Source organism: Saimiri boliviensis, chromosome 10 (genome assembly GCF_048565385.1).
Source record: "Saimiri boliviensis isolate mSaiBol1 chromosome 10, mSaiBol1.pri, whole genome shotgun sequence".
Lineage (NCBI taxonomy): Eukaryota > Metazoa > Chordata > Mammalia > Primates > Cebidae > Saimiri > Saimiri boliviensis.
Window position 1 is genome coordinate 11042036 of NC_133458.1, and position 23853 is coordinate 11065888.

The 23853-nt window shown below is 36.8% G+C and overlaps 1 protein-coding gene across 2 annotated transcripts in view; it reads right to left on the reverse strand.

Annotated features, from left to right (window-relative positions):
• Positions 1-23853, reverse strand: part of CNTNAP2 (contactin associated protein 2) — a 2246749-nt gene that overhangs the window by 1093011 nt on the left and 1129885 nt on the right. For both annotated transcript variants that reach the window (XM_074378960.1, XM_003929829.4), the window contains one exon: positions 18388-18537. In XM_074378960.1, the coding sequence (XP_074235061.1) occupies positions 18388-18537 (150 nt within the window). The remainder of the gene's footprint in view (positions 1-18387; positions 18538-23853) is intronic.

A 23853-nucleotide genomic window follows, 5' to 3' on the forward strand; every position in this document is an offset into this window, starting at 1 on the left:
CAGAATGGTCTCGATCTCTCGACCTCGTGATCCACCCGCCTCGGCCTCCCAAAGTGCTGAGATTACAGGCTTGAGCCACCACGCCTGGCTCGCCTGTTTTGAAAATAGTTTTTTTTTAATTTTACTTTAAGTTCTGGAATACATGTGCAGAACGTGGAGGTTCATTACATAGGTATACATGTGCCATGGTGGTTCGCTGCACCTACAAACCCACCATCTAGGTTTTAAGCCCTGGATGCATTAAGTATTTGTCTTATTGCTCTCCCTCCCCTTGCCCCCACCCCAGGAGGCCCCATGTGTGATGCTCCCCTCCCTGTGTCCATGTGTTCTCATTGTTTACCTCCCACATATAAGTGAGAACATGCAGTGTTTGGTTTTTTGTTCCTGTGTTAGTTTGGTGAGAATGATGGCTTCCAGCTTCAACTATGTCCCTGCAAAGAACATGAACTTACTCTTTTTTATGGCTACATAATATAATAGTGGAAGACGTTGTTGTTGTTGTTAAGACAGAGTGTTGCCCTGTTGTCCAGGCTAGAATGCAGTGGTGCGATCTTGGATCACTGCACTCCAAGGCTCAAGAGATCCTCCTGCCTCAGCCTCCAAAGTAGCTGAGACTTCAGGTGTGTGCACCTACGCCCAGCTAATTTTTGTATTTTTTGCAGAGATTTTTGCAGGTTTTATCATGTTGCTCAGGCTGCTCTCGAACTCTTGGGCTCAAGAGATCCTCCTACCTCAGCTTCCCAAAGTGTTGGGATTACAGATGTCAGCCATGATGCTCAGCCAATTTTACATTATTATATGGAACTATATTCAAGTAGTTTTCACTTTTCATTTTTTAGTACTATAAAAGTGTTTGCCATGTTGGTTTTATACCTACTCATGGCTACTATAGAAAATTTTAACAAAAAAGAAAGAACATTAAAATTATTATTCATTGACTCAAATATAGATACTCCTAAAATTATGTTTTACTTTCTTTTACAGTGGAGGGTGGGTGGGTACAAAACAAGGTAAGTAGAAAGAGAGAAATCGTAGAAAGCAGAAAGTTAAGAGACAAGAAAACCAGGAAAAGAGAAGCAAATAAAAAAAAAGAGATAGCCTTTTTTTGAAGTTTAAGGTGTAGTGAGGTAGGCAGACATTAAGCAAATAATTACATCTTTGTAATCTATTATACAAACTCAAAACTAAAGAGCCTGATCTTAGCCAGGAATTGAGGCAAAGGGTAGGCTTCCCAGAGGAAGTATTAAAGTGAGATTTGAGAAAGAACTAGTCACCTTAGGCTGAAGAACATTCCAGACAGAAGAAATTGAATGTGTAGGGTGCCTGTGACGGACGCAGCATGACACTCCATTCGCTCAACGAAAGCCAACATGATGCTGGTGCACGGAAGCAGAAGCATGGGTGAGGATGAATCACGTATGTGACACAGAAAGAAACCAGATAATGCAAGACCCTTGTAGTTCAGGTTATACATTCACATTGCTCAACACATAAAGAAGCATTGCAATCACAAGAGAAACAGGAAGTCAGTGACGGTGGAAATTGGCAAGATAAAGTCAGAGTGGAAGACAGCTTGTAAGAGAACTACCTAGAACGAATCAAAGTCATCAGTGGATACATCAGGGAACTGTTAAGTAGTCCTGAAGAGAGAACATGATATTCTGGTTTATCACAGTGGCAGTGAAACAGCTGAGAGGCAGATGGAGTATACAATTATTTTTGAGTTGAATATTTCATGGATAATAAACACTTAAATAGGATTGGGTGAAGAATTGGATTTGTGGCGTGAAGATAAACCTAAAGAAAGAGTAAAGTCATTCTTTATCCTGGATGGAGGGTAATGGCACATTCACTGGCATGGAAAATATTACAGTCAGATCCAGGAGAATGAAATGATAAAGTTGTATTAAAATATTTTATCCCCATTGCAGTAAGACTATGTCATTAATCTTTTCATATATCATTTAATATTATTCAAAATCACAACTTGGGTGGCTACATGGTTCTCCATTTTATAGACTTGCCACAGTATCTTTTATCATCTTTCTGCTGTTGCTCATTTAGGCATTTTCTAGTTGTTGATGACCATGAGGTTGCAATAAGCATTCTTGTATGCAACTACTTTATTCTGTAATTATACAGTGGGATTGGCAACCATTATTTATGTTCCTTCAGAAGTATATGAATCAAAATTCATATAACTAAAATTTACTGTATGTACTTAAATTTTAATAAGTGATTGAGAGCTAACCTTATTATATCATCTCTAAGTAAATAAAAGCTTGTCAATACTTTTAATGAACATGCATTATTATAAACTCTCTTATAATGCTTAATCATTTAGGTATAATTTTGTTTTAGTGACTTCTTAAAATGTGGATTTCTAACTTGTCCCTTGATGATGCCAACCTCACATCATTATCCAGTGTCTTATTATTTCCTAATGCTTTCTTTTTCTTTCTTCTAATCCTCATTTCCATTTTATGGAATCCAAGATTTTTATTATCAGAATGCAACAAATGTCTCTTTTTTTCCCTACAATTTGATCCCCAAATCATTGCCTACATTAGTGTTTATCAAAGTGCAGAGAGAGAATGACAACCATTGAGATAACCCAGGAAACAATTTAGAAATTTCTCAAAATAATAAACATAGACTTATCATATGACACAGCAATTCCACTCATAGGCATATACCCAAAAGAAAGAAAAATGTATCTGTAATCAAAAAGAGGTAAACTAATCTAATGTTCATATCGGCAACATTTATAATAGCCAAAAGGTAGAAAGACATAAAACTCCATCACTTGTGAATGTATAAATGTCACACACACACACACACACACACACACACACACACACACAATCTGAAATATTTGGTAATAGGAATAAAGTACTGATACATGAATGGAATAAACTACAATTGAATAAAACTTGAAAGAGTACTAACTAGAATGGACTAAAATCATTAGTGGATAAATCAGGGAACTGTTAAGTAGTCGTGTAGAGAGAATATAGTATTCTGGTTTATCACAGTGGCAGTGAAACAGCTGAGAGGCAGACGGAGTATAAAATTATTTATGAGTTGAGTAGTTTATAGATAATAAATGAAAACATTATGCTAAATGAAAGAAGCCAGTCACAAAAGATAATTTTTTATGTGATTCAATTTATATAAAATGTCCAGAATAAACACATCCAATAAGACTGAAAGTGGTAGATTTGTGGTTGCCTATGACTGGGGGTTTTGTGGACAAATTCAGAGTGACTTCTAATAGGTTTGGGGTTCAACTTGGGGTCATGAAAATGACCTAAAATTAGATTGTGGGGATAGCTACAAGACTCTGTGAATATAAATTCACAGTATCGCCAAATTATATACTTTAAATGGTGAGTTTCATGGCATATGAATTCTTTGCCAATAAAATGGTAAGAAAAAAGAAAAATCACCTATCTGTTTAAAATGCAGACTTCTGGGCCCAACCTCAGACCTACTGAATCAGAATTTTACTGAGAACGTAACCCAAGACTCTTGTTGTAAATTACCCTAGAAGGTTCTTAAGCACATTAAAGTGTAAGAGCCTGATATAAAACAGGCATTATCTTAGCAAATACACACAATCTCTACCTGTTGGTCTTTGAATCACCTTTTGCCCTAGCCTAGAAAATAGTAGAACTACTTCTATTTCTTCTAAACTGTTACACAATGGTTACCACCAGTCATTCAGCCTGAAAGCTTGCATTTCTACCCTAAAGCCCAACTGAAATTTTTTCCATTTTTTGATCTTTCAACATTTTTTTCTACATATAACATTGACTACATTTTTTCTAGGGGCCATTCCTTCCTTTCATGTATTTTTTTGCCCTTCAAATATTCTTTTATTTGAAATATTAAACCTAAAATCATGTATATATATTGAGTTCTCTAGTATACCTCTTAGTTTGTTCAATAGCTCATAGATAATAGGAAAAGTTCTAAAGGTATTAAAGAATTTTGTTTTATTGCTGATTTTTTGAGGCATCTAGCTTCTCCTGGAAATAAAGCCATAGAGTCCAAAGCTGGCAGATAACGTATTTATTCAAATTTTATATTTGCACACCAATCTAATAAGGTCTGTAAAAACAGAGAAGGACTTTCTTCTCCCAATCTCAGGCCTCTCTAAAATGTGAGGTAGTGAATTTACTGGTTATTACAGATTGAGCTCTACAGAAGAATGATGCCATAGTAATTTTGGCACTAATTGTATTTGACTTCAGTAAAAGAGATTGGAAGATCTAGATATTAGAGAGGCTTGGGGATTTTTCTGATTGAAAAAATATTAAAGACAATGTAATTTTAAGACTAACTTCTGAAGTAGGCTGAATTCTATGTTACTAGGAAAGTCTTTCACCTAAATTCCTGGATCCTCATTCCCACACATTGTATCTAAAAAGACTTCAAATTTCTCCATTAGATATTCAACCATTTTTAGAGTTTTGAAGGCCAAAAAGTCTTACAAAATTTCTTATTACTAAAAAATTTCCATGAGGAGCAGGTAATAATTTTTATTTACTTGAGCAATAGCTGGTTGCTGGAATGGACAAAGGGAACCTAAAGTAGAAAGAAAAGTAAAAGGAGGGGTGAGTTCAGCACAAGCTCTATTTAATTATTACATGAGTAAACCAGACTAGAAAAACTAGCTTATTTTAATATCTGGTCTTTTGTAAACAGTGCTGCAATGAACATTCGTGTGCATGTGTCCTTATAGTAGAACGATTTATAATCCTTTGGATATATACCCAGTAACGGGATTGCTGGGTCAAATGGAATTTCTATTTCTAGGTCCTTGAGGAATCGCCACACTGTCTTCCACAATGGTTGAACTAATTTACACTCCCACCAACTGTGTAAAAGTGTTCCTATTTCTCCACATCCTCTCCAGTATCTGTTGTCTCCAGATTTTTTAATGATCACCATTCTATTCTATTCTATTCTGGGCATGAGATGGCATCTCAAAGTAGTTTTGATTTGCATTTCTCTAATGACCAGTGATGAGTATTTTTTCATATGTTTGTTGGCCTCATGTATGTCTTCTTTTGTGAAGTGTCTGTTCATATCCTTCGTCCACTTTTGAATGGGTTTGTTTTTTTTCTTGTAGATCTGTTTTAGTTCTTTGTAAATTCTGGATATCAGCCCTTTGTCATATGGGTAGACTGCAAAATTTTTTTCCCATTCTGTTGGTTGCTGATTCACTCTAATGACTGTTTCTTTTGCCATGCAGAACCAACCCAAATGCTCATTGAAGATAGACTGGACAGGAACAATGTGGCACATATACACTATGGAATATTATGCAGCCATCAAAAACGATGAGTTTGTGTCCTTTGTAGGGACATGGATGAACCTGGAAACCATCATTCTCAGCAAACTGACACAAGAACAGAAAATCAAACACCTCATGTTCTCACTCATAGGTGGGTGTTGAACAATGAGAACACATGGACATAGGGAGGGGAGCATCACACACTGGGGTCTGTTGGGGGGATATAGGGGAGGGAGAGTGGGGGTGGGGAGTTAGGGAGAGATATCATGGGGAGAAATGCCAGATATAGGTGAAGGGGAGGAAGGCAGCAAATCACACTGCAATGTACCTATGCAACAATCTTGCATGTTCTTCACATGTACCCCAAAACCTAAAATGCAATTAAAAAAAAAAAAAGAAGTAGTCACAGTGAAAAAAAAATCTGAATTTTTTAAAAACTCAGCAATAGAAACCAAAAAGCCACAGAATCAGAAAGAACTTTTCAGTTAAAAGAGAGGCACATAAATAATAATAAATTCAATAATTAAATTTACATTTAAATAATTGGTTGCCTAAAAGAGAACAAAATGGGCAACCAGACAAAATAAGCAATAACAGACAATCACAGTTATAGGCACTGGATCCCATTTTGTTTCTGCACATGTAAGAATATTATTTGAATTTTCAGTAATAAAAAAATAAGTATGGTAAATTCATCTCCTCTACTTGTTCAGTCATAGAGTATTTGATATGCAAAAAAAAAATACCAACTTTGCTGAAAATTAACCCACGAACTTCTTTCTGGTTTGAAAAGAAGTGCCTTAAAATAACTTCTGTAACTACCTTTTATGTGGCATTTTTGTGTCATTACCAAATGACTTGTGGCCACTCAGGAAGGGCCCTGGTCACATTTCTCTTCCTGCCTGAGGTCAGAGTTGGCTGCTCTAAGTAGGGTCCACAGATGCTTACCAGCTGAGGCCACGCTGCCTGGACTGCCCTCACTCGGAACACAGCAGGAGTACGCAGGCCAGGCCATTTCTTTCTGATACAAGATTCTGACAGATAATTTTTGTTAGAGACTGGCCAATACTGCCTCAGCTGTGCAGCCATCTGGGGCCCTACACACTCAGGCTTCTTTTCCTTTCACGATTCTTGAATGTCAGAGCTCCTCTTTAACCTCTTTTTCCTTTAGAAGTACTTGCCCAATAAATATCTTGACTGTCTGATTCTGTCTTAACCTCTGCTTTTTAGAGTACCTGAACTGACTCACGATGAAGATTCTTTTCTTTACCAAACTCAAATCAGGCTCTGAACTTTCTCCTAGGCCCATCTGTTCACTTTCTTGTAAAATCTAGTTTTAGCAAAAGAATGCTGTGATGTCATTTTAGCCAGAACTTTCTATCCTTGACAGCTGGTCATTCTCAGCATCTGATCATCCTGATAACTGATCACGCTCCTCCTCCACCACTCCACAGATGATGTCTTATCACCCTAGTCTGTTTTCAGCAAGAATTCTGGTTAGGTGGATTTAGCTAGAAATCCCTGTATCCCTGGATTGTTTCTTTGCAGTAATTTTCTATCCACTGACCCAACCCTGCTTTTTGGCTATAAATTCCCACTTGTCCTTCCTACGCTTGGAGTTGAGCCCAGTCTCACTTCCTCACTGCAAAATTCCATTGCAGTGGTCCTGAAGAAAGCCTTCCTTACTATCCTTTTAACACGTATCTTTGATTTTTTTTTCTTTAACACTGATTACTCATGAAAAATGAGGGATACATTTAAAGATTTCTTCTTTTCTTGTTACTAAAGCATTGTAAAATCAACTTCATAGAATAAACTATAGGCATATTTATGCTTCCCAAGCAATCACTTGACAACTATCACATATTTGTAGCAGATATACAAGGCATTACAGTTTAAAAAATTTGGCCAGTAGTTTCTCTACTTAAGAGGATTTTAGGCATAAAAGATATTTGCTAAAAAATTCACACACACAATATTTAATTTACTTATCTTTGGTGTTATCTGTATTATTTTCACAGGCAGATCGATGTGTTTTTTAAGTTAATGATTTTAAAGTAGCAAAATCAGTATCAGGAGAAAAGAAAGCAGAGAGTGTCAATGGTAAGTGGCCACACGGTTAAGCCAATTCTTGAAAGTCAAAGAGTTTCTGTAATTTTATGATATTTTTCATTGGAAGCTTCTTATAATCCTATCTTAAATCTGAATATTTCCAATGCAAGCCAGTTGTAAGAGCCAGAAAAAGGCGAAAGCATGGAATTGTAGTGATAATTAGTTTAAAACATAGCTCTAATCAAATATTACTTGTGGGAGCTATAAAAAAAAGTCTTGGGAACCTTGGGGTACATAATAAATACTTTCCAATTTCCAAGCAGAAAAACAGTTTCTGATGAGATTAATATGTTCAATTTAATTCTGTAATTCCCTTCTTTTTTACCTCTCTCTTTTCTTTTATGCATATAATTGGAAAACAAACAAAACACAAAACCCTGAAAGTTCTTTGGGAACTAGATTGAAAATTTTTTCTTCTTGATATTCTCACAATAGAAAGTGATGGCTTAAAAGCACATTTTTGTTGAAAAAAAAAAAAAAAACTACTTATAGGGTACTATGCTTATCACCTAGATGATGAAATAATCTGTACATCAAATCCCCATGACACATAATTTGTCTACATAAAAAAATCTATACACATGCCCTGAACCAAAAATAAAAGCTAAAAAGTATTATTTTTGAATGGAGAACATTGCACAGGATAGCCAATATTGAATTAAATATTTTCAAGGATAAGTAGTTGTTTGTGTACAATCAAGTCCTGCTTAAAAAGTTAATTGAGAAAGTTTCTAGGTTACTCACTACAGTGAGGGGAGGACAAACTCCTCTAGGAAAAAACGGAAAAAACAATCACATATACTAATGGACCAGGGTGAAAGTATTAAAAATACAAAGAAAAATATAAAGGTTAACTAAAAGGTGTGGAAGCAGTCAACAAAAATAATTTCCAATTATATAATATTAGGCAAGCCAAATTAAATTATTAACAATTTACAGAAATTGCTAAGGTTCTAAGCTGTGATTTTTCTCATCCCACTCCAAAAATTAATAATTTTTTAGTCATTTGGTAGAAAAAGTTGGCTTTTGCCATTAATGCTAAATTAGCATTTCAAAGAGAGGCATAGTACACAAAAGTGAGATAGGGCAACCAAGTATTTCAGTATTGATGGAGGATATTCAGCACTATGCAAAAGTAGAGGATGGCTAATTTCAGGTTTCTATTTTAAAGGGCAATAAACAGTTTATTTTAACTCCTTCCAACCCCAGCAGTTTTTGGATTACTGATGGAACAAAGGCCAAAGGAAAAGATTACAATTAGGTGGTGTGTGTTTAAGCTGGAAGTATATGCATGAGGAGGTTATTTGTGAATTAATAATTTTAAAGGCTATTTTTATTGTAACAGCTTCTTAGCTTCAGGTCAGGGTTCTCTACTTGCTTATCTCTAAATGACAAGGTCCCCAAATTAGAGACTGACTGGAATTTTAATTTACTATAGCAGGTTTTAAATCAGTAGATTCTTGACCTTAGTTATACCCAAAGTATGATGCAGCAGAAACAGCATTCAGCCAAGACCGATTTAGGAACTGACTGAGAGCCCATCAAAGGAAACTGAGAGACAGGATGCTGGGAATGACGTTTGGGAGGGAGCTGTCCACGGTCCTGTTCATTTTGGAGAAACTGTGACTGGTCACTGCATGGACAATTTCCTTAGCCTTAGAAAATGGCTTATATAGGTCAAAAGCCATTTTCAGAGAAACTCAACAAAGTGGACCTCAAAGTGAGGAAGGGGAAGGAGATAGTGTAAAATAGTGGCAAGGGGAGGCATGAGCCTTTTCATTGGGAAGACTGGTGCCATCTTTGACCCTTTGTCTTTCACACCCCATATGCCACCTGTCTGCAAGTCCTGCTGGCTCAACCTCCAAATGTGTATGCAGAATTGGTCACTACCCAACTGGCTCCACTGCTACAATCTAGTCAATCTTCCTTTATCTGGAATATTGCAATGTTTTCCACTGTTCTCCCTCATGGAACTACAGCCTTAAATCAAAACAGCACCCGGAGAGACTGTTTTAAAATAAACTAGATTCACCTGCTCCACTCTTCTCAGTCATTGTAAAAGACCATTTACACTCCAATCTCATTTTTTTTTCAACCACATTGACTCCCTTTCCTAATCACTCCCTGCACACACGAGCTGGATTTCAGGTAACACTTGCTTTTCCCTCCACCAAGAGTTCTTCTCTCCCATCTTCTCCTGGTGTGTTCTCGCTCCTTTGAGGTATTTGCTCAAATTCTGTCTTCTCAATTGAGGCTTTCTCTGGCCATTTAAAGATAATCCTCAACCCCGCCCCCAAGAACTTCCTATTCTCTCCCTCATTAATTTTCCCCCAAACACACTCATTTTTAACCAATGTATTTGTTTACTATCCCAACTAGAATGTAATAATCTAAGAGCAAGCATTTTCCCCCTGATTTGCTCACTACTTCAGCATGAATAATAATGCCAGGTTTTCAGAAAATATTAATTCAAGCTGTACTACTTGTTAGTTGCTCCATAATCTCTTTGAATATAAATGAATTAAGGTAGATCTCAGTCATACAACAGATAGTATGAATGAAAACATCAAAGAATGTTTAAAAAATTTTTGCCAAAAGCAGGCCTAGAAAAAGAGATAAAATGATTTACTATTATTTCAATCAGTGAAGAGAAAAATCAAACATTTATCTAATTAAAGTTCAAGTTTAAGAATTTACATTTTCAAGGAAATAATCATATTTGTTTAATTGATTTCCTTTTTTTTTTTTTTAATGGAGTTTTACTCTGTTGTCCAGGCTGGAATGCAGTGGTGCAATCTGGGCTCACTGCAACCTCTGCCTTCCGTGTTCAAGCAATTCTCATGCCTCAACCTCCTGAGTAGCTGTAAATACAGGCATGCACCACCACGCTCAGATAATTTTTTTCTTTTTTTAGTATGGATGGGGTTTCACCATGTTGACTAGGCTGGCCTCTAATGCCTGACCAAGTGATTGCCCACCTCAGCCTCCCTAAGTGCTAGGATTATAGGCTTCAGCTGCTGAGCCCGGCCTGAAAGCATTTCTTATGAGATTTCAGGTGTAAGACAGCAGATTTGCCCAGTATTTATATGTTAAATGTGAGGACATTTCTTACGGCCAATAAGGGACTTAACATGTATCAATGGGGTGCCACTGTTATTCTCTTGAACTTTTCATGTTGTTTCATTGTAAACAACTCTCTAGGAACACTTCATTATATTTCTATGATTTTAAGCTTACGCTTCACTGTTTAGTAGATATCCATCATACAAAATTCCAAGACAAGTACAGTATGACAACGAGATGACTTAATTTATTCTTAAATAGCACATGTTATTTTGGAAAGGGTGCTACTTTTTAAGGAAAAATGAGAGCAACTTTAATATTTTTTTCTTCTTTTTACCTCACTCTTGTGTGTGTGTGGTTATTTCCAGTATTATTACTATCTACAAGTAAAGCCTTTAGTAATTTTATTTATATGGTAGCAGTAGGGTCCTATTCCATTACAAATCAAGGTCAAGTTGCAAATTCCTTTGCTCCTGAAGATTTTCAGGTCAACCAAAGCAATCAAGGCAGACTCTTTGGCCTTGTCCCTAAGTATAATCCTGCTCCCAGGATTGCTGACTCCAAGTCTTACCTGGGTGTTCTCTTCTCTTTATATTCTATGTGTAAGGAGCCAAATGTAAGGATAAAACATTCGGTTGGTTCCACATAGAATGTACTTTCATACCAATGATAACTTTTCTTATCATTTACACTTCTTTGTTGCTTTACACAAAGCTTTCTAACATTTATCAGAGATAAGTTCTCATTCTCTCATATGTATATGGACATAAAATTCCCTTGGAAATTTTAAAACTTGATTTCTTTGCAATTCTATACCTGGTACTACTCAGAGGTTACAAAATTACATTCTGAAATTTGCCTATTAAATTCTTATTACCAGTAAATTTTTATCCACTATGCACAATACTTTAATTTTTGTTGTTGTTGTGTTTGTTTGAATGCCTCTATCATTTAGTTATCCTCATTTCGTAAAGTATATGTTTGACTTTTAATGTCATAAGAGCCATTTTTGAGAATGGATAATATGAACTCAGAAGTATGAATCTCTTTTAGGAAGTATGCTAATTTTTAATTAGAGAGGGTTATAAAGTAAATCACTTATACCTTCTATGGGCTAAATTGTATCCTCCAAAAAGATACACTGAAGTCCTAACTTTGAAATCTATGAATTTGGTCTTATTTGGAAACAGAGTTCTTGCGGATACAATCAGGTTAAGATGACATGATAATGATTAGGTTGGCTCCTAATCCCATGAATGTTGCCCTTATCAGAAGAAGGCAATTTGGACACAGAAACACAAAGGGGAGATGACCATGTGAAGCTGAAGCCAGAAACTGGAGGAATGTATCTGTAAGCCAGAGAATAACAAGGATTACTGGTAACTGCTAGAAGCCAGAGGAGTCGAAGGATCCTCCTGTGGAGGCTTCAGAGACCTCAGGATCCTTCTGAACCTCCGTTTTGGACTTCCAGCCTCCAGAACGTTGAGAGAATAGAAGTATGTTGTTTTAAGCCACCGTATTTGTGGTACTTTGACATAGCATCTCTAAAAATCAATACATACCTCCAAAAAGTTTGTTTAGGATTTAGCATTTACACCCCTGAAATGACACATTGTCTAAATTCTCATATCATTTGATAAAACTTGTCTCTTTTTTTTTTTTTTTTTTTTTTTTTTGAGAGCAACAAAAAAGGAGCTGGAAAATAAACTTCTAAACAATAGATTTCCTGTTGGTACAAAAGCAAGACAGCTGATACTTCACAGGGCTAGCGAGTGGATCCTGAATGGGGTGCCACAAGTTCCCATAAACATAGTATTCTGTGACAGATGAGCCAAACCAAGCATTTCTGGGAAACTATCTGGGAGGCTTTGCATGGAGTGTATTCTATCACTAAGAAGTTTGTAAGCAGCCAAATGCTTGAAAAAGTGTTGGTATTTTCTTAAAATCAATAGCTAAGGAGCCTGATAACCATCTCCCCTAATTATTTTAAAAGATAACTACTTGACAAAAATATGTAATTACATACCTATCTAGTTAGCTCGTTTTTGCCATTACTTTCATTGGCAAAAATACCAATTACTTTTGCACCAATCTAATATTTAAAATCCATGCTCTACTTCAATGAGGATTGAGAGGACATTGTTAAAGACTATATGTTTGTGTTCCTCAAACTTCAAACCCTAAGCCCCTATGGGATGGTATTAGGAAGTGGGGCCTTTGGGGGTTAATTAGGTCATGAGGGTGGAGCCCCTATGATGGAATTGATGTGCTCATAAGAAGAGACTTAAGAGTGTGTGCTCTCTCTGTCTTTCTCCCTCTGTTTCTGTTTTTCTCCGATGAGAACATACACTAAGGAAATGGCTATCTACAGCTTCTCACTATGTGCCCTCACCAGGTTTCGAATCTGTCTGCACCTTGACACCTTGGTCTTGGACTTCCCAACCTCAAAAAGCATGAGAAATATATTTCTGTTGTTTAGACCCCTCAGCCTATAGTATTCTGTTACAGTAGCCAAAACTGACCAAGACAATTATATACTGGTGAGTTGGAAAGGGATGTGGCCTCTTACTAAACTTTATTATCAGGAATCCTGTCAAATACAGGCTGGCCCCACTGCCCTCTTTTTCACTTCCCTTCACCACTTGCTTTGGTATCCTCCTAAGACCTGTCTCCTTCCCCACTGGGTTCTTTAGAACTTCCCTTCCAATAAGACAGGTTCTAGAAACTTCTTCTCTCTCCTCTTCAGCTCACAGCTCCTTTCTCTTTTAATGAAAACAAAAGAGATAATAAAAATGCCCACAACAAAGAAAAGTTAGAAATTTAAAAATCTTACTGCTCTCTCATAACCATGGGTTCTGGTCTGTATCAGAAAGCTTATTACCATGGAAACAGTCAATATGTAAATTTAATTATTGTGTTTAACATTCTTTTGATTATTAACATTAATGGAGTGTTATCTAGAGAAATTCTGCTTAGAGGAAGATAAAACATGTTAAAGCAGCTAAAACATGCTTTGCTGAAGAAACATCCCGAAGGACGAATCTGTTTCCTTGTCTGCTTATTCTCAAGAAAAAACAAGCAAACACCACCACCAACAACGATGACAACAAAACAAGGCAAAATAATTCTTGGTGATTAAACATCACTTGATCATGGGTGTTACAAAGGAGAATGAAGACCTTTGCCTGGATTAGCAGGGAGCAAGCACAGAGATAAAAATGCACACTGGTGTGAAATGGCCCAGCTAGGGGTGCAAAGAAAGGTACGCAACTGGGACCTAACTTCAAAAGAAACAAAATGTGAACATGTTTAAGGGTTTGCAAACAAAACTGAGTACAGGACGTCAGGAAAGCCTTTACTTGAGTCTTTCAGTGAGCATGAAAAATACTTCTCTTTTTCTTCAGTGAGTGTGGGGTAAGAAATACTTTCAGTAGTGCAGAAGTTGATGAGAGGCCATTAAATAAATAATGATCTAATGTCTCCAATATTCCTTGGAAGGCTCTGTGCCTTACAGAGTTAAAGATTCAAGATGCACTGGAAAGGCAGTCAGCATTTAGCCTTCCCTAGGGGCCAACCCCACGTTTCAGTTTATGCCACAGTGTTCAGAAAACAGATTCTATGGCCATTTAATAGCTAAAGAAAGTAAGATAAAGTATTAAAGAATTCATTAATTAAGAGATAAAGCCAGATTCCAAAATCAGGCATGCTGGATTCCAAAGCTTGTGTTTTAAAACCGTCAGTTCTCCTTTCTACTATGCTATTTCTTAAGATGTGTGTATTAGAACATTTGAATCCTACTTTAAAATTTTCAGCACAGATGGCATAGAGTCGTGTGAATATGTGTCTCAGTTAAAGTTGCAATCCAGAAGCAGCTCCTCTTCTGATCAGAAAGCCACAAGTCAGAGGTGATCAGGAGTTTAGTGCAGCCACCCCAGAGGGAGCCACCCTTAGACTTTTGCTATTTATTCCTCACATTAACCTAATTCACTGACTCAACAAGTCCTCTAATAAGCTGAATGCCAAACCGGGTTTTCTTTGGTGAAATTAGTGGTCTGTTAAATAGCGTAAATGTTAACTACATGTTAGAAAGGAAATCTCGATAGTGAACTTAAAGGCACTAAGTGTATTTCGGAGACACTCTCAGCCTTGTGCAAAGACGGTAAAAGATTCTGGTGAGAACAAACATATGAAAAAATGCTCATCATCACTGGCCATTAGATAAATGCTAATCAAAACCACATTGAGATACCATCTCACACCAGTTAGAATGGCGATCATTAAAAAATCTGGAGACAACAGATGCTGGAGAGGATGCGGAGAAATAGGAACACTTTTACACTGTTGGTGGGAGTGTAAATTAATTCAACCATTGTGGAAGACAGTGTGGCAATTTCTCAATGATCTGAAAATAGAAATCCCATTTGACCCAGCAATCCCATTACTGGGTATATATCCAAAGGATTATAAATCATTCTACTATAAGGACACATGCACACGAATGTTCATTGCAGCACAATTTACAATAGCAAAGACCTGGAACCAGCCCAAATCCCCATCGATGACAGACTGGATAGGGAAAATGTGGTACATATGCACCATGGAATATTACACAGCCATCAAAAAAGATGAGTTCATGTCCTTTGTAGAGACATGGATGAACCTAGAAACCATCATTCTCAGCAAACTGACACAAGAGCAGAAAATCAAACACTGCATGTTCTCACTCACAGGCGGGTGCTGAACAATGAGAACACATGGACACAGGGAGGGGAGCACTACACACTGGGGTCCATTGGGGGGAAATGGAGGAGGGATAGGGGGCTGGGGAGATGGGAAGAGATAGCATGGGGAGAAATGACAGATACAGGTGAGGGGAAGGAAGGCAGCAAACCACACTGCCATGTGTGTACCTATGCAACAATCTTGCATGTTCTTCACATGTACCCCAAAACCTAAAATGCAATTAAAAAAAAAGATTCTGGTGAGGCCTGTAACCTGAGTTCTTAGAAATGGTTCTGGAGTCAGGATCACCTAGTGATCCTGTGCCAGCCATTTGCTGAGGAGGCTTTCTGTTGCCTGGCACTAGTTCTGGGTGTAGTTGAATCCCACTATTCAGCAATGCTGCTTCTGGAGAACATTTCATTCAAGGTGCAGGAAGTCAGAGAGCTGAGACCTCCATGAGCTTGCAGAAGAACGTTTATTTATATTAACAGTGTTGTGCTTTCTTGGTAATACCTGTTCATTTAATAAATGTGTTTTTGTGCATCATAACTTGTCCTGTGACTTCCTTTCCTTTGTTCCTAGAGGCAAAGCTATAAGAGGGTAGCTATTTCTCAGGCATCTCAAACTTTTCAGTGACTGATGATGTTTTCCAAAAAGGTTTATGTGAAGACTGGCTAAGGTCGATCTATAATTCTGTTCCTCGGATTGTGTTCATCAGAATCACTTGAAGTTTTGCATTCCTCAGTTTCTCATCCTCTTGAATCTCAAAGTTCCAGAAGTGGGGCCTGAGAGGCTGAATAGGAATCAGTTCTTCTGATGATTCTTACACACCCTGAGGATTCAGCCGATGACAATATAACAAAACAAGCATCATGATCATTAGCTGACAGTATATCCTAAGGGCAGACCACAGACCCAAGAGAAAGTCAATATTCTCCTGACTGCTGGGTTCAAAACCCAAAGTCTGTAAAGCAATAGTAAATAGCACACCATAAAGACCTCATATCCTATAAACTTTATGCCACGAATGTGTGATTACAGCTATTTGCTTGCCCCTCTAGATTGAAATCGATAAAAATTGGCCTTAAGCATTCAGGGGGCTCATCTATGGCCGAAATATTCCAGTCAAGGGATGAGTAGAGATTATTTGTAGCTTTCCAACTGACAATTATGATACATTTACTATCATAGCAATAAAAACTGTTGGCCATAGCCAATCATACTGCATATTTTCTGGAGGGTAACCAGTTTTGCTATCGAGTTGCTTTTCTCACGTTAATATGTCCAGTTCATTCACTCATAAGACATCTTGTCTGATTTTCGTCTATTCATCCAATATTTATTGAGAGTCTTTTTAAAATCATGAAGTCTTAACTTTCAACAAATATTATGGAAGATTAACGAAGCAGAGCCCTAGTTCATGACTTTTGTCTCTAAGTTGTCCCTAATTAGATGTAGAGAGATGCCCTGGTATAGGACTCAGAAAATTTAAATCTAGATGCTAGCTGCGAACTCAGTGGCAAGTCAATAAATCTCCTAGGACTTCCGTTTCCTCTCTAGAAAATTAATAATAAAAAGATGTATTGCGTATTTTATAGAATTTACTAATTCTTTCATAAATATTTATTGTTCATCTACAACATTCCAATTTCTTTTTTAGGACCCTGAGGAATATAACAGGATAGGAAATAAAAACAGAGTGGCTGCTCTCATGTCAGCTTACTCTAAGAACTAGAATACACACACACACACACACACACACACACACACACACACACACGTACACACAGAGACACACAATGCTATATAAATATATATTTATATATGTAAATGCAAATAGAAACATTTTCAGAGGCAACATATGTAACATACAGATTTTAAAGCTTAAAGAAAACCTTTTCTAAGAATGTGATTTTTTCCATCTCACATTGTATGATATAGGACAGAAAAGACAATAATCTAATGAAAGCTATATTGATATAAACAATGCACCTAGCACTTTAATGAAATGTGTCCTCATAATTCATTTGTTATTAAAAAATCATTTTCTGGCAGGACACAATTTTTTTAATTAGAAAATATGACAGGTCTTTGCTACAACACTTTTTCACACAAAGAATTTATCGTAAGATATTTTTCTCTTTTACTAATCTTTTCATTGCTTAAGAAACAAGATGTTTGTGACTACATGGCTTCTCTTATAACAAGCGTCCCCAAACTATGGCCTGTGGGCCACATGTGGTCCCCTGAGGCCGTTTATCTGGCCCCCTGCTGCACTTCAGGAAGGGGCACCTCTTTCTGGGGATGCCTGTCTTATAAGGTAGACTGTGGTAGGTGCCTTTAAAATGGTCCCCAGGAATCAATGGCTCCTGGGAGTCAAGCCCTTTTAAAGTCACCTTCCTTTAACTGTGGACAGGATTTAGTGATTCACTTCTAACAAGTTGTAAATAATAGTAGTGATGGGATATCATTGCCAAATTGGATTATTTTTTAAACAATACTTATGGTTTTTATCTTGAGAACTTTCTTACTAACTGGCTTTCCCCTCCCCTCCTCTCTTTCTTCTGTTTTCACTTTCTCTGCCCAGTCACCTTGAGGAGGGAAAGTCTACTCGAAGAAGAAAGGTATTACGGAATCAGAGGCCACATGGAGGAGATCTGAGGCATCCCAGCCAGCACCAACTGTCAGCCAGGTAAGTGAGACTTGTTGGAAGCAGATGCAGTGGCTCACCAAGGGTCAAATAATGCAGCCACAGCCAACAGTTTGAAGTCAACCTCCTGAGAGACTCACTAAGCTAAATTACTCCTGAATTCCTGATCCAGAGAAACTGCAAGATAACAAATGTTTGAAGACACTAAGGTTTGGATAACTAGTTACATAGCCATTGCTGACCAGTAAATAATCCAAGAACCTGACTTTTAAGAATTATGAGGATGAATTTAGAATCCCTTTGTTATACTTCAATGATTTAAATTGGGCCAGAAGAATATGGTGACATCACCTTAATATATTTACAGAATGAAACGAAATTTTTCATTATTTTTTACTCAATGGAATTACAGAGTGTGTTTTATTCTGAGATCTACTGACTTCATTAAGTCAAATACAAATTCTTCATAATCAAATTTCATCTTGAAACCTCATTTTTCTGCAATGGATTAGTAACCAAAAAGCAATAGCATTCTTACCTCCAAAAAAGTACTTCTCGCCAGTTTTAACTTGAAGGGGACTATTGGTTCGAACTGCTGATGCTTCATCTCCATCGATGGTGAGAATAGCAAAATTTTCCTTGGCTAGGAAGCGAACCTCGTGCCACTGCCCATCATTCAACCCAGAACCTGGTAAGTACAAGATAAAAGTCATTTCTTTTTTTAAAAATTACCCAGTTGAACACAATTCCAATATCAACAAAGTCAGAATTATACAAATAAAAGTATTTTTTTCGCTAGGAAAATACAGTGCTGCTCACAATTCAAACGGTATCTCATGTTTCTTTCTTTCTTTCTTTTTTCTTTTTTTTTTTTTTTTTTTTTTTTTTGAGATGGAGTTTCGCTCTTGTTACCCAGGCTGGAGTGCAATGGCGCGATCTCGGCTCACCGCAAGCTCTGCCTCCTGGGTTCAGGCAATTCTCCTGACTCAGCCTCCTGAGTAGCTGGGATTACAGGCACGCACCACCATGCCCAGCTAATTTTTTTGTATTTTTAGTAGAGACGGGGTTTCACCATGTTGACCAGGATGGTCTCGATCTCTTGACCTTGTGATCCACCTGCCTCAGCCTCCCAAAGTGCTGGGATTACAGGCTTGAGCCACCGCGCCCGGCTTTTTCATGTTTCTTTAACATCCTAAGTGGTTCTATATTCCATCTAACTGAATAAGGCATAATATAACCCAATCAAGTGGGGAAGCAGTATTAATACCACTGGGTTGAAAAAAATCATTTAGATGGTGATTACAAACTATTCTAACTTAGTAATTTATTTTCTGTTTATCTTTGCTAGATCTCATTCTCAAATAAGAAAATAAATTTAAGGCTTTTATCTAATGTCCGTCTTTGTTTTTAAAATACTTATTTTTCTGTATAATTTGTTTTTTTTTTCTCAATAAACACATTTGGTGAGTATTGCTCATAGAAATTAAGCACTAAATAAATGTGTACTTGCAGTTATACATAACTAACTGACCACTAATGGTCACAGAAAGTAATAATAGGATTATTTGATCATTTACAAATACGTTATCTTTATAATAGAGTACATGATATTAAAAAAACCCAGCAAAATAAATCAATAATGCATATCCTCAACAATGGCACTTCATTGTTGCCTGATAGAAAAATCTTTGGGAACCAAAATTCTATTGAATTGTTCATTAGGTGGACGGTAGCTTAAAGGTTTTGTTTAGTTTGTGTTCATTTTATGAAGAAACATCAGAAAATTAAAAAGCAAAAAGAGAACAGTCATGAAACATAAGCATCTGGAGAGAGTTTAACACAGAGTAGCAGAGAAAACCAAGAAGGCCAGGGTGGCTTTCTCTGACTTTGTGAAGGCCTGTGTTATGACAAGGTGGGGGGTGGGGGGTATTTTGTGCTATTCTTCAGATGCAAAATGTGGAATCCACAGGTAGAAGTTACATGAGAACATGCTTCAGTTTCACAAAGAAAGAGGACTCTGGCAAATAAAGGCATCCAAAAAAAGAATGAGAGCAAATCAATAACCCACAGATCAGGGCTCCAAGCTCCTGATAATCTATACCAGGAATCTGAAAAACCAGTTTGTGGCTGAAATCTGGCTTGCTGCCACCTGTTTTTCTATAACCTGTGAGCTAAGAATAGTTTTTACTTTTCTAAATGGTTGAAAAGAAATCAAAAGAAGAATAATGTTTAGTGACATGTGAAAGTTATATACAATTTAAATGTTAGTGTCCATATAAATGTTAAGCCAGGTACATTTATTTACATACCATGTGCTCTACAGCAAAAGCCAGCTGCACCGGAAATGCAATAGTTCATAAAGCCTAGACTATTTACTACATGTGGTCCTTTATAGGAAAATCACACATTACTAGTTGATTTATACTAAGAAATAGAAAAACTATTTTAAAGAAAAGCATTAGGCCTGTTGGAGCTTAGAAGAGACTCACATGTCTGCAGTAGTTACTTGTATCATAGTAAGTATTATTACTAATAATCACCCTTCAGGTGCTTTTATAGGATTTTCAAAATTTAGTAGTATGTAATGAGTATTTTTGTTTGTTTGTTTGTTTGTTTGTTTGAGATGGAATTTCACTCTTGTTGTCCAGGCTGGAGTGCAATGGTGTGATCTTGGTTCACTGCAACCTCCACCTTCTGGGTTCAAGTGATTCTCCTGCCTCAGTCTTCCAAGTAGCTGAGATTACAGGCATGCATTATGCCCAGTTAATTTTGTGTTTTTAGTAGAGACATGGTTTTATCATGTTTGTCATTCTGGTCCTGAACTCCTGACCTCAAGTGTTCCACACTCCTCTGCCTCCCAAAGGGCTGGAATTACATGCATGAGCCACCACACCCAGCCATTGAGCACATTTTATTTCAATCAAAACCAATATAAAATTCCTGCTCTAAAGTAATTAATACAAAAGACTTTCAAAATTATAAAATATAGAATACAAGTGAATGTATGTATAAATAGCATGCATAGTATAAATAATGTAATAAGGCAAACAGCCACATGAACTCACTATCATCTTTGGTCTACCATATGATCCAGCAATCCAAGTGGTGAGTAGATACCCAAAAGGAAGGAAATAAGTATATCAAAGAGATGTCTGCACTCCTGTGTTTGCTGCAGCACTGTTTACCGTGGCTAAGATTTGAAAGCAACCTGTGTCCATCAACAGATGAATACAGAATACTTCAACAGCCCCTAATGGTTCCTCTGATTTCACTCTTTGCACTAACAGTCTGCTTTCCCCACAAAGTAGTGTTATCTTTTCGAATATAAAATTGGGACCACACCATTCTCTCTAACAGCTTTCTGTTCTTTTTGAACTCACAAGAAGTACTGGCTAAAGTCCTTTTGGTGAATTAACAGGTGTCATGTGAACCATCTGGAATGTCTTGTGTGAATTATCTGCATGGTTTTGTTCCCTCACATCAGGTCTGTGCAAATGTCATCTTAACAGAGAGGTCGTTCCTAGCTAGTCTTTTGTCATTTCCTCCTGTCTTCCAACATCCCTTCTTTTCTGGCTTTTCTTCATAGTGTCTCTCATTAACAGATTTATTATATGTTCATTTACTAGCATACTTATTCATTTTTGTCTTCCATCACTTGATTATAAGGTCTGTTTTATCTGTTTTAGTCTCTACTAAAAACCCCAGAGTTAAAACAGTGTCTGGTACATAACAGGTGTGAATGACTAAGTGAATGAATCTGAGGGAGTGATCATGACCAGGAATCTGGCATTCTGGGTTTCATAGATAGCCAAGTAAATGATGAAACATAAAAAAGTAATAAAAATAGCACTGAAGTTGCTGACTATGGCTTCTCAGTTATAAATGGTAATGTACAATATGACTAATTCTAAGGGTAAGGATTAAGTTCAGTAGATAAAATTGTCTTGTTAAATTTAATTTAATATCAGTAGACCTTTCTGGAAATCTGCATCATCCCAAACTCATTTGTAATTGACCTTGCTTTGTTATCAAGTTATTAAATGAAGTATATCTCTTCAGTCCGCCCTGGTTGTCACCTGCAGAAAACTCCCATACATTGCAATGGCTTCCAATGATGTAGAAAGAGGAACAGGCCAGACACTATGTGTGCAAGGGGCAGCAGTTACTACAGTTTCTCAGAGAGACTCCTGTGGGCTTGAAATCAGTTGCCTATAGTAGCAGTCTCCTTATCAAATAACCTTTTTCTGTCGCTCTACCCCAGCTTGTCTCACTTCCCCTCTCCCCTAGGCATTTATTGGACCAATGTCAAATAAATCGTATACACCCAAATTCTTTCATTAGGGTCTACTTTTTGGTACTTATAGGTAATTTTACAAGATAGTTCCTCACTGTAAAAAGAAAAAGGCATGATTTAAGTCCAAGTTCTGTTTCTGACAAGAATATCTTTAGTAAACCATTTAATTCCAGAGTTTTATTTTTCCTCTCCATATAAAAGTTGAGAAAACAATAGTTATTTTATTTCTTATCTTTTAAATACTCTGAAGAACACCACAAATAAAATGTCTTGTACTATGAAATTGCTATGTGCATGTAAAGGCTTATTCTTGAAGTTAGCTGTCAGCCAAGCAGCAGCGTTTACTGAAATAGTTCCATCTCAAATTGGTCCTTTTGGACCAACAGAAGCGATACATGGAAGACCATATCTTCACCATAGCATTTCAATTTAAAGTACAAAATGGGGTTTACTGTTGATTAACTGTAAGACTGCATGGTTTTGATTTTGATTTTTGCCTTTATAATTTGACAAACCCTGCTATGAAATACAGTTTTGGGACATGGATCTCAAAGACATCAACGTGATACTTGTCCAGTCCCCAGATCCATTCCTAAATAATTACACATCCAGAGAAAGTCCCTTTTAAAATATCCCCAGTTATTCGAAACGGCAGAACAAGAAAGCCTTTCAGAAAACTCCTGTGAAAATTCTTCATCACAATATTAATCTATAAATGGAACATCCTCCTAATTTTTCATGGCAAAAGGTCTATTATTCTAATAAGATTAAAATTAAAAGGTTATTTTATTTTCTTCAAGGAACTTAATTACCAGAGAAATTGGCACCCAGATTAAAGGAGCCTTGCTGATAGCAGCCACTGAAATATCAAAACTTAAGCTGTGATTTCTATTCACTTCCAATTATTATTTTGAAATTTTAATTTTAATTATCAAGAGGTAATACCTCAGTAATCTATGATAAAAATGGGTCCCCAAATGTAATGACGTTCATTCTTAAATGTGGCAAGGAAGACTCAATTTCTCATAGAAACACATGCTGCCTCTTTCATATTTTCTTTGTCTATGTCTTGTAAAAAATAGTAGTCTGAAGGCCCTCTCCAGAGAAGAATGGAATTTCATGATATTTTTATATGTCAACATTTATATTGTTCTAAGCTCTATGTGCTAGCCATGGTGATACTTTACTTGCATTTGATTCATAATACCTCACATATTTTTTTGAAAAAATGATTATCTCCTTTATATAGGGAGGAACTGAGTCTACTAATCTGTAAGCATCCTATAGCTGGTAACAGGTAAAGCTTAGAACTGGAACTCAGACATGGTTGGTTCCAAAGTTTGAACAAACAAACAACAAATGAAACAACCACAACAAAGTATGTTATATAGTCCTTGTGCATCCATGATCAGAGTTTTCTTATACTACGTAAACACGTGCACGCACACAAACACACACACGCACATGCACACACACACACACACTGCCGTTTGCTACCACATCTGGAGAGGTGCTCAGTTTCTGGGGATATCTGTGTCTCATATAGCATCAGGTCTGTAAATAAAATGAGGCTTTGAGTAGGGGAATTAAGGACCTGTATACTAGTTACTATTCGTATTTGTACGGCATTAGAATGGTGCCTGGTACATAGGAGAGAGTATATCTACATTATTAAGACAAAACATATGTAGAAACTTTGATTCATTTTAT